The sequence below is a fragment of the Amblyomma mixtum genome, chromosome 5, assembly GCF_055824585.1.
Source record: "Amblyomma mixtum isolate Tamu chromosome 5, ASM5582458v1, whole genome shotgun sequence".
NCBI classification, from domain to species: Eukaryota; Metazoa; Arthropoda; class Arachnida; order Ixodida; family Ixodidae; genus Amblyomma; species Amblyomma mixtum.
In genome coordinates this window covers 41,303,955-41,327,171 of record NC_143016.1, presented here as the reverse complement: position 1 = coordinate 41,327,171, position 23,217 = coordinate 41,303,955, and the positions used below count along the sequence as shown (strand labels likewise).

Here is a 23,217-nt window from a genome sequence, read left to right as displayed (position 1 = left end):
AGTACAGTATACCTTACGCCTGCATGAGGCACGTTTACAGCCAGCTTTACGGGATGCGGCCCTTGTTCGAGCTCTTCCTGCCCGTGCAGTTTGTCGGCTAGGGAAGGCGCCCCTTGAAGTGCGGCTAAAAAGAGCCGCCACATGCCCTGCAGCCGCTCGAGTGCGTCTGCTCTTCTGTCCGAGGTCATGAATAGGTCAGGTGCACCCCTCCAGCAGTACTGAAAAGGGATCCGAGACCCCCCGTTCTATAACCATCTTTATTCCTTTTATTTATAATTAGGAAAATTTCCGTGTTTTTTAGTAAGAACCATTTATATTTGTTTTCCGAAACTCAAGAAAAAGAAAAGTCAGAAGCACAACACAAAAGGCTGGAAGAAGGTGAAGGGAAACCCGTGCCCTCACATCTCGAGTCAGTTGAGAGCTGGCCCTAGCAACAACGAGCTCACTGCCAGAGCGCGGGGATCGCTTGTTTCAGGTGTGTGTCATAAAGAGAGCTAACGACTTTTAAAAATGGTTTCCCACCTTCGTGTAAAACGATGTGTAAAACAGGCCGCCAGCTGCTTCCTCCCTCTCCAACCGTGCTCGAATCCCCCTTCGATGGAGCTGGACTTTAAGCACCGGAGTGGAGCCCTGCTCACGCTAAGATTCGCTGTTAAAATCGCACAGCCAGCTGCAGACCGGAGGTGTGGAGTTTCGCGCAGCGGCCACCACAAGCGCGCCGGTGCAGCCACGGGACATCAGCGCCGTATACAGAGCGTGATGACGCGAAGCAAACGCCATTGGTTTTATTTTGGTCGACACCACCGTGATTGACAAGGAAGGCGGCGAACCGAACCGCTCGACGTCGTTGCTCGGAGTGGCGCTCGACAGCGCAAACGGTTATAGCCCGCGCACACTTGGAACGACGCGTCAGAGAGATGGCGAGACGGGAATTGTCATCACGCTTCATCGACTGTCCGCCGCGGCTTAATTAGAGGGAGAGGAAGTGAGCAGAGAAACGGAACAGCTGTCCAATAGCATGGCTCACGGCCTAGGCGCCATCTCCACTCAGTGCCATCATGGCACCGGGCGCGCGCCTGTGGATATCGTCTATATCCCCACTATCACGAAGCAACAAAGCTGCTTCCCCACTGCGCCGTCCTTTCCAAGAGCTGAGATAACGCAGCGTATGTGTGTGTGCTGAAAGGCTTGCACGACATGTGGCCTAGTCTGCAGCATTTTCTCGTCGTGAAAATTTTTTAATTGGTAAATAATTTGAAAATATTTGTTGCAAGTTTTTACTAATTTGTAAATATTGACATTTGGGACAACATGTCAATTCGTAAGTTGTAGATCGTGTTCGAAAACAGCAGCATGCGCAACGGGGTGCCATTTACGTATATATTTTTTTATCTGCTTAAAACGAAAAAAAATCTACCATATGATACTCAGCCACGATACAGAAGCGCAAAGTACGAACAAGGATGAATGAGGGAACGGGACGAGCGCTGTTGTTCGTACTTTGCACTCCTGTGCATATCTTTCCCGACTATGCACGAGGACAAAGATACTGGTGCCGCATGATGGCGGTACGTGCGACTTCAGTGCTCTCCGAGAACGAAACCTCAAGGCAGCACTGCCCCGATGCGGCTTTGCGCTTGCAGTGGCCGCAAGACAAGCGCCAGCAGCTGCTTGCTACCCGTCGGTGGGCTTCCCTTTTAGGCAGGTAAAAAGATCACACAAATGGCACCTAGTTGAAAACATTTCAGTCTGCTGTTTTGTCAACACGATCTAAAACTTTCGAGCTGCCATCTTTCCCCAAAGCGCGGTGGCTCAGGGCGCTTGGCTACTGAGCCGAAGTTTTCGGGTTCGAACCCGGCCGCAGCGGCCGCGTTTCATCATCATCATCATCAGCCTGACTACACCCACTGCAGGGCAAAGGCCTCTCCCATGTCTCTCCAATTAACCCTGTCCTTTGTCAGTTGCCGCCACTGTATCCCCGCAAACTTCTTAATCTCATCCGCCCACCTAACTTTCTGCCGTCCCCTGCTACGTTTGCTTTCCCTTGGAATCCACTCCGTTACCCTTAAGGACCAGCGGTTATCCTGCCTTCGCATTACATGCCCTGCCCAAGCCCATTTCTTCCTCTTGATTTCAACTAGGATGTCATTAACCCGCGTTTGTTCCCTCACCCACTCCGCCCTCTTCCGATCTCTTAAAGTTACACCTATCATTTTTCTTTCCATAGCTCGTTGCGTTGTCCTTAACTTAAGCTGAACCCTCTTTGTTAGCCTCCACGTTTCTGCCCCATAGGTGAGTACCAGTAGGATACAGCGGTAGGATACAGCGGTAGGATACAGCGGTAGGCCGCGTTTCGATGGAAGCAAAATGCCGAGGCGCCCGTGTGCTCTGCGATGTCGGAGCACGTTAAAGATCTTCAGCTGGTCGAAATTATTCCGGAGCCCTCCACTACGGCAACTCTTTCTTCCTCCACTTCCCACCTTTCTACCTTCCCTTACGGCGCGGTTCGGGTGTCCATGCGAGAAAATTACTGCGCCATTTCTTTCGCTTGCGTAGAACACTCTTCCCTTTAAAAACTTGGTTCCATTTATGGCACAGTTAACTATAAACAGTGGAAGCTGTAGGAGATTAGAGTTTTAGAATATGGGGCCCCCAAAAAATAGCGCGCCCCAACGATATGGACGCGTACACCTCTGACTTTTAGCCAGGCTTGGGTTCGTTGACTGCAGCACCATTGCGGCCAAGAAGAGAAAAGCTAAAAAAATGAAAATGTACTTGTTTCATATATCTGGTTCCTTTTCTGCAGCATTAAATTCGCATAGAATAATTGAAACAGCCGCAACAAACAAGAAATGCTTTTCACATTTTCCGCACCATCTCGGGTGGAACCCGCAATGGTAACTCTCGCAAATGTAGTTATTTTCAGTTTTGTCTGCGTCCGCGCGAATAAAATATACTACGTAAATAAGAAAAGTGCGCTACCGGCTTGCCAAATCTTTGTGACCCCTTTTTCGGACCAAAATTGATTGATTGTAAAACATCTTATTCGCCGGAAAGAGCTGGAGATTAGTAGTTCGAACCTCCCGCGCTTTCTGATGTCAGTCAACGCGTACCTGCTAAGCCTAGCAGAACCGTAAACATCGCCAAACATCGACATATCATCCTGCCGGAGCCATGGGTACACTCTAGCCATGGGGTCGTCGCGCCTTGCCAGCAGCCGATTTCGTTCACTCAAGCCACGGTTGAGAGCAGCACAGTCGTGGCGCGCGAATGCGCTAGTCACGTGATTTTTTTTTGCTTATTTCGCGGGCTTTCTTTGGAGCTCGGAAAAAAGATCGAAAACAAATTGAATGGGGGTTTGAAGGTGCTCTCCAACCTTCTGTTCACATCTGCTGTCTGAAGTCAATATTTACGCGTTTAGAAAAATTATCTGAATTGCTAATTAAGATGATTGGTAGGTGTATGCAAGTGGTTTCCGTGGCCTACCTCTGCTTCTAGTTCACTGTACCTACCTCAAATATCTTATTTTTTTAACCCTTGGCTAAGCTTGGGCACCCTGTATTTCTCTGACCATTCAGTATGTATAGCGCTTGCAGTCAGTAGTCGCCGATTGCGCCCTAAATTCAGAGTATGCTCAACTTCACGGCATAGTGCATCCGCAGCATTTGTGGCATCAAGGAAGAAGTAGCATGCCTTCTCTTCAAAGCCGATGCTACCTCGCTTGTAAAGTGATTGCTGCTGAAAAATATTTCCGTCGGGGCTTCTTCAGAACTTGCGTCAGCAAAAATCGTTGCCTACCTGTAATACTCCAAAATAAATCAGCGGTGCCGAAATGTACACTTTTTTGTACTCTTGCTCTCTTCTTGCTCTATACACCATGATTTTTCGGGTTTTGCTTGTCTAGCCAGCCCAATCTGATGGCATATGTGCCGAAATTGGGTAAAAACAGGGCTACTGACTCTAAATGCTGGCGTCGGCGAGTACCATCAATAAGCTAAAAGCAGGATATTTTCTCGGTACCCGTGTTTTCTTTCGTCGCAAGTATCCCTGCCATTTTTCTTCCTGCGATTAGAACCGGCGCGGTACATGTCGCGCGCTGTCAGAAGTCGAACCTTTTGCACAGCATAGCACAGAGCTAGCGCGGCCCCCGGATGATCTCTCCAGCAGCCATGTCAGATTATCAGTGGCGCCCCCTATAGGTCGTGAAACATGATCAGTGGTTCAAAAAGAGCCATCTCAAATTACAAGGGCTCCGCGAGTGAGGCAGCCACCAAAATCCTGGAAGGTTGCAATAGAAATAGCGTTGCGGAGGCTACGTGGGTTCCTGCGCGCACACACACACACACCAGCTCCCTCACGAGAAGCATGGAACGACCCACATTCAGCAGCTTGGCTGCAATCAGTGATATGCAGAGCCGTCCTCTGTCCTGGCAGCAAAGACTAAGGAGCACGGCTCTTGAGTTGCTGGTAATGGTGCACGGAAGATATGGTCACTTGCTGGCCAGGTCAGCAGAAAGATGTAGGTCTGCTATTTCTGCAGCAGTGGCAATGGACACGAATAGGTGTACTGTGCTTCTGATAGTTATTGCTGTCACTTATTCATCCCAAAAAATCAAGTGCCTGGAATTCACATATGAGCTCTGGCGCACCAAATAGTCTCCCTCGCAACGATGTTGCACAAAATAAAAGCTTTTCATGAATGCCATGCAGCAGACGGACCCAGAAAAAGGAACTTTCTTGCTCGATCTGTTACATTTTATTCAATGTTGCACTTGAAGCTGAAATGGCACTACAAGCACAAGGTGTACATTTAACATTAAATTAGAGGATTTGTAACTGCAGAAATGAAAAGTTCAATTCTATTTAAATGCACCTGAAGGCACTGCAGAAGACAGAAATCCGTTATATACTGTGCATAGCCATTAAAAGCAGCAGCCAAATCAGCCCAGAAAATAAAATATGTGGTGGAAACACGACATTGCTCTTAGTCGGCTCAACCTGAAGTTGGACTGAAGAAGAGTGCAACAGCAGCTTGTAATCGGTCAAGGCTATTGCAATCACATAACAGAACACTGACAGGTTGTAGCGGAACTATAGGACCATACATTTTCACTCCGGCTAGTCTAGAATGAGTAAATAATCTGTAAACAATGTCCTCGGTATGTCTTAAGTAAAGCATTATATTAAATTATACATTTCTAGCAGGAAAAACCAATACAATGTCGGTGACAGCCATCTTATGTGAGAAGCATTACAGGCTTATAACCGACCAATTAGGAGAAACTTTTGTACCACTGAGAAACTTTTGTACCAAGATAGCTGAAAGTTTGCAAACAAAAATGTATGCAGCCAAAAAGTAAACGCCTAAAGGTGCATTCCCTGATAGCAATATAATTACCGTAAAGCCTTTTTGGAGCTGTAGAAACATATTCAAAACCCATGCAAGCCCCAATTCAATATAAAGTGACACGCCAAAGGCTTCATGGCCACCTTTACCACCAATGTGCAGAAGTGGCTGCACTCTAATGATTCTCTTAAATTATGGTTGCTCTCTAGGCTTCACTAGGCTGCTTCTCTTCTGATAAAACTGATTATTGAGTTTAAGGTATCTTCAACAGTTTAAACTTCGTACCCACTGATGAAACAACCAACAGACAATAAACGTGAAGTTTTTCAGCCTGTACGAGATGACTTCTAGAAACACATCACAAATTTAATTCTCATGCAAGCACAGCTTACCATACGAAACATCTATGCAGGCCATCTATGCTGCTATGCCACCCAGTGTAAGAAATCACCAAGTGAAAAACTTTCCTGCTAGTGGCAACTGCTTGTGACCTGAACTTAAAATGTGCATCCCTAGAAGCAGTGCACTACATTCTTATGCGGCTGCAAATGATGGAAGAAATAAAATATGTACAATGTCAAGGCTATCCTGATGCAAAAAATTAATGCTCTGCTGGTTCAGAAAAACCCTGATCACATGTTTTCTGCAAACCATGGGTTAAAAATTATTTCACCAGTTGCAGGCACTGGCAGCCTCAGCGATAAGAATTCCATAACCTCCACAGCACAAAAAAATACTTCATCCAATGTGTGGGGACGCTTTCGTCCCCTGCGTTCGCTTTCCCTCAACGCGCTAGTTCCCTGTGGTTAGCTCCTCCGCAAAGCACTCCTCTCGGTTCGGTGACTTTCCACTAACAGGGGAGGGCGCTCGCGTCGCAGCGACACCAGCGCCACGGATGGCGTTTTGCTGCGCGCTCGCGGGGAGCTACGGGGCTCTTCTCCCTCCCCTCTCCCCTCCCTACATCCCCCTACCCCTTCCCCTGGTCCCCAAGAGTGATGCCACCAACTGGCCAACATACGTCGGGACCAGTATCCCCTCCCAAGAATACCCCAAAGTAATCAATCAATCAATCAATCTTCTCCCTCGGCACCGGGAAGCGAACGGATGTTTCGCTCGCAGCTTCGCTCTTCGTCGACGGGCGCCTCTTGGTCGGAACTTACTCCCGCCGAGCCCGTCCCGCTCGACCTCGGAGTTTATCCCTTTGCCCTACCGTGGGCGGACGTTCGCTCGTAGCCGTGCTGGTGAGTCGGACATCCTAGATTCCTCAGTGTATTTTGTTGCTAGCTGGCGTTATTGTTGTTATAGCAATAAATGCCTTGTTTGTGTCAGCCAGTGTGTCGTTCCTTTGTTGCCGTAGAGCACGGCCCGCCGTGGTCGGCGTGCGCTCAGTAGTGTACGCGACCACGGGGTGGGGTCAGCGCGGTTTTGAACTGAGTCAGCCGCGCTTAAACGGGGAGAACGGAGTTATCTCTCCCCATTTAAACCCCATAAATGAAAGCATTGCCTCTGGGCACAGCCCTCAACCAGATGCAGCAAACTCCCCTTCTCCTAGCCGAAACAGTGATCAGCAGAGCGAGGTGCCATTCCCTTCCCTCGATCAGGATTGTGCTCCAAGAAGATGAACAAAATAATGGATGAGCATATGATGTGATGCGACAAGTCTCCATTAGCAGTAGTAGTCCCACATTTTGGTTCACATTTTCACTTGATTTTGCTGTCGTTTTTTCATTCCACACTGCTATGTGGGTGTCTGCTAGGTAGAAGCTCCTGCAGGGTGGTGGGTGAAGTCCCTCCGGAGGGTGTGGTTCTGGAGGGTGAAGGCTTTGGACACACACAGACCATGGCATTTTCGCCAAATGAGGACTATACTGGTAAAGCAGTAAAAGAAAATGGCAGGGTTTAAATGCACTTAAACCGAGTAGGACATGCGAAAGCACTTGAGGCAACACCACCTCATAGGCAACCACATCCAAGATCTCACTGCCAGCCACTATAGGTGGCTGTGCGCGGGAGTTGGGTGGGGGGGGGGTGCACAGTTCCAAGCGCTGACAGAGCAGCCATGCAAGGCCTCTGCCGCTGGCACTCCATCAAAGATTGAGGCTTCGCACATACCTCGAGCTTTTCAGCTTTGCTAATGAAGCAGTGCTTTCGCACTAAAAGCACTTTTCACGTGCCCAGGGAAGGTATCGCCACTACCAGTCAGTACCGTGCCTTCCATGCACATGCAGCAGAAGCATGCATGCCATGGTTACCTTCCCAGGGCAGCCTGCAGCTCGCACCACTGGCCATGATGCTTTTCAAAATGTCATCACTCTGCCACTTGAGTAAAATTGGCCATGCAATTCAGGTGCAAATGCAGTGGGACCCCCAACTGCTCCCCATAATGCTACTTCAGGTGACCCATCTTACTGCTATACTCACGGCTGAGTAGTCAGCCAAGCTTATGTTTGCTATCTTTGTATTTAACTCAGTTCATACAACAGCAGTCATCACTTAACAAAGCGGACTGGCAAACTGTGAACCTAATTAGTAGTCTTTTTCAATTCGTTGCAGTGATCCTTACAGGCTTATCTTCTGAAGGAAAAAAGAAGGCTATAGAATTGAGAGGCATCATTTTTACAAGAGTTGCTAAAAATGGGCTGCGTCCCGCGGCGTCCTGCATTACACCGCTGACAAATCACGACAGTAAACGAAACGACTGTCTACCGTGTAAACGCGTGTAAGGGCCGCACTTGTGTATAGGCCGCACCCCGTTTTCCCGAAGGAATTGTTTAAAAAAAATAAATCCGTGTAAAGGCCACACTCCAACTTTCCATGACCCAGGCCGGAACAGCCTTCTAAATGCACATGTGTGGCCTCCGCGATCAGCTCCGGCTGCGAGCAATGCTGCGTTTGATCGCGGAGGTCACGCACGCGCGAAGGAGCTTCCAAGTGCCGTACATGGATGGCGCCCGAGGCCTCGGTCATCATCATCGTCAACTTTTTTTTCCGCTGTGACCTCGCGCTATCCACATCGGCATCAGTATCGCCAGCTCCATTCACTGATGCCGATGCGGTTAGCACATTCACCGTAGTCGTTGCAGTAGTAGTAGTGGTGGTTGTGGATTTCGCGTGCTACCACTGAGCGCTGCAGTTCTAGCAAGATGGGCAAGCACCTTAATAGCTACACGGCTGGGAGTTAGCTCCCAAACACAGCAAGCGTGCGGTGGGCAGGAAATTTGACGTGGCCAAAAAGTGCGTCTGATGATGGTGCAACCAAAAGGATGCATTGAGAAACACAAGCTGCAAAAAGCACTTTCTGAGGCAATCCGTGCGAGTTTCCCGAACTGGAAGAAGAGCTGCTCTGCTATGTGATGGAAGTGTGGAACAACGGCTACGCATTGACAGCGGACATGCTGCGCAGCTTCTTTTCGGATGAGCGTGCACCAGAGCACAGCACCAGCTCAGAGTCGAAATACTCTGCGAGTGATGAGTGAACGTAGAATACATATCGCTCATTCCCTGATTGGTGCGTTTTTACTTTAAAAAAATTTTTTTTCGCACGTCGCGTGTATGGGCTGCACCTCGAAAATTGGCCCTCGAATCTGGAAAGAAAAGTGCGGCCCTTACACGCATTTATACGGTATATCAAACAAGCTTGAAGCACCAAAATTCCTGAGCTTACAATTTTGTCTTGAGATTAGCTCCTTGCTTCAGTAACAAGAAAAGCTTTAACAAACGGACTACTTTCCTGTTGTGGAGAAATTCTGTGTGGTGGTCCCGAGTGTGGGCGGAACTCCACTGCAGACTTAGGTTGTATCTAATTATGTTGCAATTATTTTGTCGTGTAAACTGTCCATTTCCTAGGAAACACGTCGAATGCATGCAAGATCTGCCTGCCTTGGACTCTGTGAAAAGAGTCATTAATAATCACAGAGGCTATTGTATACGGGCAAGAGCCCTGGAGCAGAACATCATTAGCATGGATAGTGCTTGACCAATGATGCCGAATAAATGCCCGATTAGCACGAGTTTGGGCGTCTTACTTCTAAAAGTTACTTTTCCAACACACCCTTAAATTAAGTCATGCCATGAATAAACAAGTGTTAAGGGAGGTTTAGGATCACCAGTTGAACGAACACTCCTCTGGAATAAGAACAGAATATCCCCCAGTTTTTGTGTGGCTCTTCAGATTTGTTTTCTATGCCCTTACACATATACGCATATCATAAGGAGCCCCTCACTTCCTTGCCCCTGTGTGCTCTCCAGAAGCGGCCTTTTCGAGGAGAAATCGGGTTTAACCGAATTTTTAAGAAAAGTGTTTGCAGTGCAAGAATTGGGTAAAATCAGGTTTTACCCGAAAACGAAGGGCTCTATTAATGAACTATGAAGGCAGAAGGAGATGCCATTTGGTACACTTGCTACCTCACATTTTCTAAAAAGATCACCGTTATACAATCACCAGCTCACAAATTAAAGAAACTAGGAACATGCAAAACATTACAGATACAATATTTGCTTAACTCATAAAAAATAATCATCCTTGGAGTCAGAAAAAGGCACTCTGACAAAAGGCCCTGCAATGAGGTGTTCATTGTTTTTAAAATTTTAGAGACTGTCTAGCTTAGCTTACACCGAACTGTGCAAGTGTGGTTACAACATGCATACAAGAAACAGAAATCGAATCCAGGAAGATCAATGATATCTCAGGACAAAAAATGCTTCGATCCAGGGACTCACGAACAGGGTGGGGCAAAGGGGAGCAGTTAGCCCCCCCCTCAAAATCTCTATCTCTCCAATTAAATGCTTTAGGACTGTCTATAAAGCTAACTGGAGGGGTGCTGCCCCCTACAGAGAGATTTTTTTTTTGGGGGGGGGGAGCAGTCACCCCCCCCCCCCCCCAATCTCTCCATAGGGGGGGCAGCAACAATCCAGTTTGGTTTATAGACAGTCAAAGAATTTAATTCGAGCAAGCTAAACCAGTCATGTCCAAACAGAAGTCGTTGACTGGCTGACCCCTGTTCATAAGCATGTTTAACAGAACTGAAATAGATTGGTTTGGTTTATGGGGTTTAACGTCCCAAAGCGACTAAGGCTATGAGAGACGCCGTAGTGGAGGGATAGACTATGTGCAAACATTTCTAACGCAGTCTATCACCCCTTGTGTATACATCTTTATAAAACTGCCCATTTCAATTCAAGTTTTATATCCATTAACAAATACATTTTTGTAGAGTGAAATCTAGAAATATAAAAAGAAAGTAAATGAAACAGAAAAATAATTAAATAAAACGTGAAATAAATAAACAGATAACTAAAAAATTTGAAGTCATGTCCCCCCCCCCCATTAAAATAAAGAAAGGGTTCCAGAGTCCCTGCTTAGATTATATATTTTCGGTCATACTAAATTACAATGACAATGCCAAATGCAAGAGTGCAGAATAGTAATTACTGACTCAGCATCCCTTAGCACATAGCATGTCACATCTTTCAAATTTTCATGTTTTAGGTGAACGCCAAAGTACTCCCCACAGATCTTTTAAGACAGATTACACTGTTCACATTTGGCACAGACATCCTTAAAGTTATGTATTTACTAATACACATTGTTCTTGTTTTCACAATTAAAGCAACATGCAAAAATATCAATGCACAAATGCAACTAACACTGACAAAAAATGCCTAATGCTGTTGCCAGCACAGAAATGTGTCATAATATTGCCCATTAGGGCACTATACAGAGATTTACAGAGCATGCTTGAACTCAAGACTGCATGTGTGTGCGTATTCCATCAACATAGTATAATACATGGCTTGACCAGAAATTGAGCAGCAAGTCTGCCAGCAGTGCTTCTAAAGTTCACAGCTGCAACCAGACAACCAGTTTTCGGTCAGGTGCTTGCCTCCCTCATTTAGGTGCCATGGAAGACTGAAAAAAAAAGGAAAAAGAAAGAAAAATAAGGGCACCAGCAAACCTTGGCAACTCTGTCTTTAGGCCACAGAGCAATTATTATTCCTGACTTTCTTGCCTTGTGGCCACATGCAGAGGTGCTTCTGAACCTCAAACGTTGAAATAAAGCGAACAGGAACAGCTGAATTCTATACAGAACATGCATACAGTATGCATATTTTTTAACTAAATGTTTACCAGTGAAAAGCTATGGTTATGGAATGCCTTCCTTACAGAGGGCATCAGAAAGTAACCTTCATGCCTCAAACTAGAGACAGACTCGCAGCTCAAGCCAAACAAACTACCTTGCTAGCATGCTGAAAAACAGGCATTTAGCCAGGGGGGGGGTCCTACCTGACCCCCAAAATCAAGCCTCCACAGTGCTCCTCCTCAATATTCCTGGAAGCACTCTCGTTGAGCATGAGCGTCCCCTCTGATCCTGTACAAGAAATTACCTTGGGCCCCCTCCAAGGAAAACCCTGGCTACGTGCCTGCTGCAAAACCTAAAGCAATAGTATCTCTCAGCAGCCAACAGCTTCCTTCTCTCTGCATCCAAGGAAAGGCTGAAAACCAACAGTAAACAGTTCATCAAAAGCAAATCCGTAATTTTCTGACCACCTTACGCTGGGTTTGTCAGTCTAAATTTGAAGCAGAATTCAGGATGCACAAAACAAACAGTAGCTTTTCCTCGTCCTTTTCCCGGCCAAAAATATGAACCTTCGTCCTGCTTAGCGTCAGTCACTCTAAACTAGCAGAAAACAGTGGGGACAGTAGTCAAATATACAAGGAAACTGTTATGAAACATGGCTTTGCTCTCGTAACTGGACAATGAATGATGAATTCCTTTCTTTAAAGCAGTCAAACACTTGTGCACCCTGAAATAAGAGGTTGTGACCAAAGAAAAATTGTGATAACTGCTTCAATCTGGGCGGACATTTAGACATTACCCAGAGGGAAGCCATGAATGGAGTGAAAAGGAGGGAAGAAGAAACAGGTATAGCCTTGAACAAAAGTGTTTGGGCCACACATTCTGCTTTTAAGCCATACAGTGGAACACAAAAGACCGAATGCTCTTGAAAGGTGAGGACTCTCCTCACTTTAGACAGATATAGGCCCTGAAGGGTGCCATAAGTGCTTCTCTACATGACTCAAAAGTACAACATGTGGCCGCAAGACTTCTCACTAAGGGTGCACACGTTTTCAGTTATTCCCCGCTGGTTTAGCATAGGAAGTCATTCTCTTCCAAATTACACACATGAATTTACTTTTCCCTGCACATGTGCGCCTCTCCTTCTGTGCCCTCTCACGTGCTGGTCGAAAACAAACGTCCAGCTTCTAACGTGCATGCAAAGTTCATGCTGGTAACAGGTGCACGCAGAAGACGGTAACAGCTGTAAAGCACACACACCTGCTACTTAGCATGTCTAGTCAGTGCCTCATGGATGCGGATCACACCTGCGCCTTCCACGTGTGTTTTGTTTTCAACCACTTTTCAGGGTGCCCCCCAGAGGGCGCCACATCTTGTGAAGAAGGCAATCACAAGGCTGCTCTTTTCCTTTCTCTTGCAGCACAGCACTGATCATATGTCTGGCTTGCCCACACTGTCACTGGTGTAATTTACAGAGGTGCAAGTACCTGGCGTGTGGCCCAGGTGAGGTAGTCTGCCTTGGTGGCGGCTACATATTCGTCCACTAGGCTCTGGACAATGTCTCGGGAACTGTCCAGCTCGTCAAGACTGTCCTGGAACATGGGCTCCTTACGGAACTGCTCCAGAAAGGCCTCCCTTTTTCGCAGTTTGTCGAATTGCTGCAAGGTGCGCTGGAACAGCTGCATGCAAAAAGAGGCTGTCAAAGGCAAGAATAACAAATAGAAAATAAATACACGACAATGCTTGTCCACTGTTGGAGAAAGCACCGGTGCATGAAGCTGCCATATTGTGGATGTCCATGAGCCGGTATCCAGAAAGCATATGCAAACAGAGAACGGGGTGTGATTGCAGTAAAGCAAACTTCGGTCTAGCAAGGCACACATCAGCTAAGTAGTAAATGGTTCATCACTCAAGCAGAATGAGGAGAATGGACCACATGAGACTTCTCAGCAAATCTAGTTGTGAAGTGGTGGCTGAGGTGGTATGAAGTTTGCTGGGCAGCAATGCAAGCAACAGCCGGCAGAATGAGGGAATAAGTATACCAGCATTCTGTTTCATGCCCTCTCTGAGCCAGTGCAATGGTTTGCAAGGCACCAGCTTGTGGTACTTTCACAGAATCCCTGCCTTGCACTCCCATGTTGTCTGTAAAGGTGCATGACCTTGTACGAGAAAATAATGAGTAAAATACAGGTCAACTGTTTTTTTCTTCACTAAAATGGGTGGCACTATTTCGCTAGCACGATGTAATTATAACAATACATAGAGAAGAGAACAGTGCACTACAGCAGTGTCTAAGCTTACAGGTCCTTGAAAGCACCATGGACAAGGCAAGGTGCCATAATGGAAGTCAGATGATATCCTGTATTTATTCCGAGCACTGCAATAAATCTTTAGTTAACAGTCAGCGCTTGTGACTGTCGTTTTCTAATCTGTGTTCCGTTTTTGGCACACTGTTTTTGTTATACGATAATGTGTAGTATTTATGTCTATTACTAAAAAAAAATAATGCTGTTGTGAAATAAAGTTCTTAATCATTTGACTGATGCACAGAGAATGCAGCACTGGCTAAAAAAGTACACCACTCAGCCGGGGAGCTACACCAAAAGGCACGTAGAGACTGGCACCATTTAGATCCCTAGAACCTGTAGTAGGCCTATATTACATGATAAATTGATCTTAGGACATGATAAATGTCCTAGACTGAAATAAAATTTACAGGCTGCTGTGCAAGTAATAAACATTTATTATGTCTAAACTGTCCACAGTTAGAATGGCATGGCAGTGATTAGATCAGCAGTGAATTTGAGACTAGTAGGCCAACTGCTTCTGGGGGATACTTCTAGGTAAGCACAGAAAATGACACATATGCTGTCTTTCCTGAAGAAGCATCTGAAATCAATATGACAGAGAACTTGACCTGTCACTGCCCTTTTGATAGAACAAAGCTGAGATTTTTGGTATTCAATAAGAGAACAATGAGCAGCTAAATTTGAAACAAGGAAGGAAATTTTAACTATACAACTGAAAAGCCATTTCAGAGCAACAACAGTGTTTATTCTTCAACAGACTAACAGACAGGAGTGGCATGTATTGATTAAAATGCAGCAAAGCGATAGCACTAATGCTTTTTCCCACACTAAAATCCCCTCAGGATTGATTTCACGTTCTGTACGTGCAAAGTTAACATATCCTTCACACGGTGTGTAGTTTATAGTGAATGCCATTTCAAAAATGAAAATGAGCTTTCTGCAAAAAAAGAAATTCTATAGATGCACATTTTAATTTTTACGCAAAAAGCAAACCCCATTTGCAAAACTGAAAATGCCTTCTGAATTTCTGCATGGTTTCATTCCATCATTATGCTGGCCGAGTAGCTTTTCATAACACTGTAACTTAACAGCTGATACACTGAAACATTTAACTTGTGTGCAGTTCATCATCAAGTGCCTCCTGCTTTTGCTACAAACAATGGTGCTGAAGGCATGGTCTATCTCCCACCATGCAGCAACTGCACATTTCTACTCACACCTTCACACTGACAAGCACCCACAAGAACACAAGGGAGGATGCTGCAATCAATGCATGGACGATGAAACCAAGCCTCGCCCAATGTGCATTACACTTTAGATAATTTACTTGAACTCCTTGCAAAAGTACAATGACAAACCAAGAAAATGTAGCTCTCTATTATGAACACACTTTCTCTATTTCACTGCTACTTAAAAAATGCACTGGTCCCTTTGTCGGCTACAAGTGTACTCAGCTACAAGACATGCGCATACCGAGGTGATGCCCGTGTGGTTGGCCAGCATGAGGCCGCTGACCCGGTGCTGTGTCTGGACATAAGGGGACTTGCGAGACAGTGCCACCTGGATACTGGCCGGTCCCCAGGGGATGAACTGCACCAGTTTGCGCTCACGGATCCTCTGCAAGCTCTTGTGCACCTGCAAGCACCAGAACTCACTCAAGGTATCTCTCCCAAAGGCCTCCACACACCCAAATCAAACATTTTCTCAGCAAAAGTGACACCCCACATTACGAACAGCTTCTCCTCATCTGCAAGCAGCACTTTTCATGGCGAACAACTGTACCCAACATAGCAGCATGACAGAGTGTGCTTTCTTGCCTTTAGAAACTGTAGGGGCAATATGTACTCGGAAGATTGTGACAGCTAACGCCGACAATTTGAAGCGCAACAGGACGGCTTTTGTGTGAAAACTCATCTCCCTGCCCCTTATTAAAACTGGGCTTCTGATTAAGATGAACTTTCGCTATGACCCCGAACCCCAGTGATACCACATAACGGCACTCACGGAACGTCTGCGTGGCACTGTCAAGGGAAGGAAAAATATAAGAAACACTTCCATGTAAGAAAGCAGACCCCCACAAGGTAGCTTCTGCGGATAACTGTGCGAAGTTGCAAGGAAGCCAACATGTAGTGCTTCCTCGTGGGGAAGGTTTCTTGCTGATGCTGAAAAGGCAGGGCACCTTCATCACTCCTGCAGTGCAGAGATGCCAGATCTCTGTTCTATGCGCGTGCCACATGCCACACACTGCCTCTGGCAGACCAAAAGGTGCACAGGCACGAACTGCACAGGCTCAATTAAGGCTTAAACAGCTGAGAGCCAAATTTTAAACTGACATGACGTCGCAATATGCATTATCGTGGCGTAAAGATGGTCAGATATTAGCGCTGCATCGCCAATGCCTGCAATGGATGGACCGCTTGTGGAGTTGCTCCCAGCTAAGCTGTGGACCTTCAGAGTGCTCAAAGCCACTTAAATAGTGTCAGGAACAAAAAACAAACAAAATGCAGATGCAGCAAAAAGAGAGAGAGAGAGAGCAAATAAAAATTAGAAGTGCACTTAAAGGGACAGTGAGGAGAGCACTATTAATATTTTTTTTATAGCAAAATCCGATAGTTCGGCATGTCATGGCTTTGTTGCCACTTGGCCGGCAACGAAAGATGCATTTATTTCTAAGAAATTTGGATTCGAAGTTGAAAAAGTTTTTCCCGCCGCTCTGATTCAAACTTGGGATTCTCCTATGACGACACAGGAGTAAGCGACGTGAAACATGACGTGCACATGACGTAACGCAGACTCCGTGATTTCTGGTGGCCAGCAGTGCGGCCTAGCAGCAGCCGAAAAGAAAGCTACCGCCGGCCGCACGTTGAAGGCATCTATCGGCTACTGCAGCCGTCGCTACAGTCGCTTCGCTTACGTTTGCACTGGAGTTTTGCCACCATTACGATGGATCTCATTCTCGAAGTCGTCAACGAAGTTCTCGCAAATAGACACCCTTAGCATATCGTGTACCTTGTTACCGCTAGCGGAATACCGGGAGCCAGCCTAACGCCGGTGAGCAGGCGCTGATTGGTCCCGATGCTTCAGGCGCGCACGTAGCTGCCGGGCACGTGGCACCACCTGGCGACGTCAAGGAGATTTGCGCATGCATTAGTTGCGCCTCAGTGATTTGTGGCTTCTCGGGTCCTAGAGTTGCTAGAACCATTTGTTCTAGCAACACTGCTTTGTCCTATGACGTCATCACGCTTGTACTTGCGAGTTTGGCCTGTGGCGGTGATACTTGTATTTTGGTTCTTGCTCTTTTCTACGTTACAAGAGCTTTGTTGTCAGTATGAGTGGCGTTTTTGTAATCAGGAGCTGGTATTCTGTCGATACAAGCCAACTTCAATTTCTCCTCAGTGTCCCTTTAAGTCTCCTTATGTGCAGAAATGAGATAGCATTTCAGGTACCGGGAGCATTGCTTTAATTAACATTTTGTATTTACGTATAGAGGGAGTGCTGCGTGCAGTATCCAGAATAATAGGGTATTGATTAATTAAGTCAGGAATTTGCCATCCTAACCTCTGAAAACCGTGATTTGTGCGTACACGAGGTGTTTCCATACATTGTTTCCGAAGTTCGTATGTGTTAAGTTTAGTGTGATAGGTGGTTTCGAAGGTTATTTTGTCTAGTTTGTACTGGCGTAATATTTCCAGACATAGTTTGTATGTGTATGTGGTTCTTGCTCTTTTCTACGTTACAAGAGCTTTGTTGTCAGTATGAGTGGCGTTTTTGTAATCAGGAGCTGGTATTCTGTCGATACAAGCCAACTTCAATTTCTCCTCAGTGTCCCTTTAAGTCTCCTTATGTGCAGAAATGAGATAGCATTTCAGGTACCGTTACCTTCTCTGATACTTAGTAATGTAATTAATCATTGATGGCAATTATTGTTTAGCTAATTAAGTAATAAATTTACTACTTATTAATTAACCATCAGTTATTATTATTATTATTAAGTATTGGTTATCACTATTGATTAACCATTACTTAATATGTTTTATTAATTACTAATCAATCAATTTCATTAATTTTATTGTTAGTTCAATTAGATGTGAATTACCAGTAATTCACCAATTTCATGAAATACTTGGAGTAATTAGCTAAAAATAGCATACTATTTTATTATATTTTATTTAGTAATTCAGTCATTTAAACTTTTCATTCAATGCTTATTAATCATCACAAATCATAATGACACTCTTACGGTATGATCAACAGTTCATGAAGGCACACACTGTCCACACCACTCATGAAGCCACTCATGAAATAAGAAAACTAGACCACTGCTGACCAAACAAGGAAAACATGGCTTTCTTTCATGCTTCATGTATATTGCTATAATGCACCAAACTTCCTGCGAGGGAAAAATTTATTTTCTGCGAACTGTGGACAGAAAATCTGCGGTATTCCATAGGAGACATCAAAGAATTTTTGTTTTCTCCAAGCTGGTCTAGTTAGCTAAGAGACCTTTGCCACCAGACTTGCGAGCCACTAGGAGAAGCCAGCTTTTCAACAACCTTGGGGAAAACCGTATGGTGAGCAAGTGCAAAGAAGGTAAGATGGCTATGGATGTGGACAGAAGGCAGTACTGGTTGCTGAGAAAGAGAAGGCAATGAAAGTGTCAAGTGATGTAAGGAAAGCAAAGAAGGGCAAGAGGGCGCAGGACTCGGCAGCTCAAAACACCCAATAGTGGCGGTTTGGCAGTGACTGGGCTGTTGCTGCGTGGGAGACTGAGTGCATTAAATCTGTTGGAGGGTTTGTCTCTCTCAACTGTGGTGTATGCATCTGAAGTGATGCCCTTTACGCGACGCCAATGTATTCATAGAGTAGTATCAAAAATGACAACATGGCTGCTAACACACAATTCCTCGAAAAATGTTTAATTCTGTGATTTTTCACGCAATTGCGGGAACTAGGGGCCTTAAGGCACGTTCACACTGGCGAGTCGCAGAGGTCACATGATGTAATTTAACCGATTTATCACTGAAGGGGAGCCCTAAACAAGTCGCCACCAACCCTTTTGGAGTAGTCGCTCGCTGAGACTTCTTGCAATGTGACCTCATGCCGCAGAACTCCGCATTGCAGGGTATTACACTGCGCCACGTGACAATAATGTTCGGGTCCTTGCTCGGTCAAGAAATTCAAGCCATGGTGCATGGCAGCCGCTTGCGCGCGCACCTTTTCTAGGCATCAACGTTCAAATATTCATGCTTTGGCAGCCACAATACGCATTCTGCTGCGTACGCTGTTCTTTCTTTTCTTATATATCACAAGATGTTCACGTGTCGGTCATGAAATTTTCCACAGAGGCAATCAATGACATCGCAAAATATTCTTTTCATTCTTATGATTATGCATTCTCACTATGTGCCAGTTAGCTAGGTGACCCGCCTGTGTCCTTGGCCTTTTCTCCACATGTGGTACTAGAGGTACAGTATGTTACATGGTGAGACGAACATGTCATGGCAGCCAGAAGGAGGAAACAAGACTTTCAGTAGCACCACTTGTCATCCACACGCTGCTGGGTCTGGAGACTGCTCGCATGGCTAGCTACCTGCCACCGCTGCAAGCACGGGCGCATACACAGGCGCCGCTGGCTTCGTCGTTAGTGCAATACAGCTTTCTGGCCTTTCAAAGCCGCATTACACTTCACTATGGTCCTTACTTCTTTCGCTCACACCATCATGTGCGAACTGAAAGAGGAGAGGGCACAAGAGTATGCCTCTTCTCCCCCGCCAACTCTCGATCGGAGAGAGAGGTCTCGGGAAGGGAGTCAAAAACATGAAACTCCCGCGTGAACACTTCTTATTGTTCGGCGCCCGTCACGAATCGGCCAGAGCAAGTCGCATCGCCTTTGTGACTCGCCAGTGTGAACGCGCCTTTAAATATATGTTCCATTTGCAATTATCCTCTAACTGCAAGGTCATTTCATTCGTTGTTTCCATGCAACATATGTTTGCACATGCACAGCACGCTCCCATATCATTTTTGGGGGGGCATGTATTGAGAACAGTCACTTGGGAATGCTTACCTGAGTTGGATCCACTTCACCTTGGATAATGTTGAGGATGCTGATGTAGCAGTGGCTGGCCGAACGGTCGTGTGCAATGGAGACCATCATGTTCTTGGGCTGCAGCAGCCGCCTCATCACATCCAGCACCGTTGTCTTCCGCACACTGGGCGCCTAAAGCCAATGGCAAGACTCTTAAAGAAACGAGAACTGCCCACAAAACTACCAAAACAACAGAACCATGCTACCGACAGGCAATTTTACGTGAACAAACAAACTTTCCTCAGCTTAACTCAACTGACAAAAACCTACTGGAGCCAATTTCGTGCTGCCTAGCGATAGTCAAATGAATAATGGTGGCATGCCCAGCACAAGGTATACTTGAAAGCAGAAATTTGATTTCTTTTCTATCTGCGTTTCACAGGTTGACATTCCTATCACTGATATTTGCAATTCTCTAGTGTCCACAACTCAACCCAACATGGCTGCTCTGCCAGCCCACCTACCCACATATCATTGCTTAGCCAGAGCAGCACAACTGTTATGTAAACAAAACAAACGACATGTTATGATTATATCAACATTCTTATGAGAAATAAGCTGGTCATTGTGTGAACGTGCAACCGAAAAGGAAAAAACTCACTTAACAGCGGTAAAGTGACAGGCCCAGTTAGCTGCAAAATCTGAATGGCTCTGGACTATGGTCACCCAATATGAGGTTGTGAAAAAGAAACAAAAACCCTGCTCTTATCTTTGTTGGGACCATAATTGATAACTCCTAGGAATGCATAAACTTGAACTGGTCCAGCTCCCAACATTATCTAACTGCAGTGATAGCTTCCTGCTGGATAGCTTTCTGCTGCGTAATCATCAGGCACACAGGGAATGAGCTGGGCATGTGTGTTGAGTTGCGAAGCAGCACGTTTCAACAAATTACAATAGTTGTGAGCAAGTTTCCCAGGTAAACACTGCAGCAAGCATGCGTTCAAGGTGTGAAAAAGGCAACTGGTCAAATGCTGAAAGAAATGTCCATTCTTCTTTTTCTGTTTCCATGTTTGTCAACTATGTGACATCAAATTCACATAGGCAAGAAATGTCCCCACCATAAGCTTTTCGCACCAAAGTTTGTTTCCCCAGCCTATAGCCAAATGGCATGTGCTGAAAATGATATCCTCCACAGCAATTTGCCAAGACTACAATCGCTGGACTACATGGCCTGGCTAACTAGCTTGCCAACCAGATACTGCTGGAGCCGCAGCACTTACCTCATGGTCAGTGGTCAATGGTGTGTAACCTGTCATCAGGAAGTGCAGTTTTGGAGTTGGGATAAGTGGGGCCACGAGTCCAATGAGGTTGTTATTCATGTAGCTGGGATAGCGAAGTGTGGTTGTGCTCACAGACATGATTGTTGACACCTGTAGTTTGAACATAAAAGCAAATTATGTATGAATCAGCAAACTGAAGGCACTAACAGCAGGCAGCTGCTTCTGTAATAAACGGAACAAGTAATGAAGGGGACATAGACACTCACCAGTGAGTTAATGTGGGCAAACGATGGGTTCTCAATGTGCAGCCGGTCAACAGCAATCTGGTTAAGAGCCGCATTGTCGAGAACCACCACTGAGTCTGCATTTTGTGTCAGTCTGTGTAGCGTGAGAAGGGAGTTGTATGGCTGAACCACTACATCACTCATTTCATCTTGATTTGGAAATACGGAGTACGTCTGGATCAGTTTCTTCGGAAACCTGGAATGCAAAAAGCACAGAAGCACATCAAGAACAGTGCACTTAAGCTGCATAACATTGTTCACAGATACAGCCATGAAAAGCTTTACAAGGTCATTGTTAACAAAGTGCAATGTCTTCACAACAGATGACTGTGAGCACGTGAACTGAATGCTATTCCATGTTCTGCTCGCCTATCATCACCCAACAAATACCCTTGAAGTTGAATACACTGGTCACAGGTTATGCTATGAAATAAAGATGACCAAGCCACCAGGCATGCCCAAATGCATAAAAAAAATTCACACACACAAAAAAAGGGACGTTAGGTGATCACCGAGGTCTTTCAATGTATGCAATGTTTCGGGCGGTTGGCATTTTAAACAAATTGAGATATCATCTCCCGGCGTCCATAAAGTGGCAAATATACTATTCATTAATACATTCCCGTTTAAGCTACTGTTCCCTTGTATGGTTAACGACGACACAAACAAATCGAGATTCCCTCCTTGCAATTCAAAAACGGGCATTACGAGCTATTGGGAAAATACAGTTATCGCACAGCTGCCGGCCTTTTTAGGTCTTATGGAATACTAGAAATAAGTAAACTGCACACATACAAACTATGTCTGGAAATATTACGCCAGTACAAACTAGACAAAATAACCTTCGAAACCACCTATCACACTAAACTTAACACATACGAACTTCGGAAACAATGTATGGAAACACCTCGTGTACGCACAAATCACGGTTTTCAGAGGTTAGGATGGCAAATTCCTGACTTAATTAATCAATACCCTATTATTCTGGATACTGCACGCAGCACTCCCTCTATACGTAAATACAAAATGTTAATTAAAGCAATGCTCATAAATGAACCCTAAAGATGAAAACTGAACGTATACCTACCACTAGTGTATGTTTTGTAAATATTGCTATGGTCGAATTGTGTTTTAAAGTATGCTGTTTGTTTTTCTGCCGAAAGCCAGTGTTTTGTAAGGATGTCTTATATATTGTGTAAAAAATATTGAATGTGTGTTCTATTATGTAATGCTCTTCTTGATTTTTGTAGCCAGTGGTGCCGCCTGTCATACGGGTGGCGTGGCCTCGTCAGGCAATGTATGCCTTTTGCCACGTCACCCTGGACAACCTCTTCGTTGTCTTAAATAAATTCTGAATGAATGAAAAAACTGAATGAATAAGTACAACCTCCATGTTTTTGTACCTGGCAGAGGGAAAAGATATATGAACTCAGACAACTGTGAATATGCAATTCATTTTAATTACACTTCTAATGCTAAACTTGCAAATACCTAGATATTTGTAGATAGCAATAGGTTCTGAGGAAATTTAACAAAATAAGGCATGCTGCAAAATGCATTTCTTTCTAACTAATCGAAAGCTTTGTTTTTCTTTGGCTAGCAAATGTACTGGTAACTATAACACATATCAGAACGAAGGTCACATATGTACCTATCATTAAGGTGCTCGAGGATGTACGAGCCCATGCCAGAGCCAGTTCCACCAGCAATTGAGTGGCACAGCACGAAGCCCTCCAGGGAGTCACTACCATCGGCTTCTCTATCAATGATGTCAAAAACATCTTCATGCAGGCGCTCTCCCTGGGTTTAGGAAAGAGTTATCTTCTTGAAAACATGGCCACAAAAACACTGCGCACAATACTCTCTTGTGTCATACAACACATCCTTTC

At 45.3% G+C, this 23,217-nt stretch overlaps 1 protein-coding gene across 3 annotated transcripts in view; it reads right to left on the bottom strand.

Annotated features, from left to right (window-relative positions):
- LOC149341883 (tubulin gamma-1 chain-like) overlaps window positions 1-23,217 on the bottom strand; it is a 56,499-nt gene that overhangs the window by 32,188 nt on the left and 1,094 nt on the right. The window contains exons 5-11 of one of the 3 annotated variants that reach the window (XM_089544159.1): window positions 22,980-23,128; window positions 21,311-21,524; window positions 21,045-21,194; window positions 19,801-19,953; window positions 15,207-15,368; window positions 12,912-13,103; window positions 4,742-11,255 (exon numbers count right to left, since the gene is read on the bottom strand). In XM_089544159.1, the coding sequence (XP_089400285.1) occupies window positions 11,235-11,255; window positions 12,912-13,103; window positions 15,207-15,368; window positions 19,801-19,953; window positions 21,045-21,194; window positions 21,311-21,524; window positions 22,980-23,128 (1,041 nt within the window). In that variant the 3' untranslated portion in view covers window positions 4,742-11,234. Of the gene's footprint in view, window positions 1-4,741; window positions 11,256-11,620; window positions 11,840-12,911; window positions 13,104-15,206; window positions 15,369-19,800; window positions 19,954-21,044; window positions 21,195-21,310; window positions 21,525-22,979; window positions 23,129-23,217 lie in introns of those variants that run through there. The other 2 variants (XM_089544158.1, XM_089544157.1) reach the window with 2 other exon arrangements.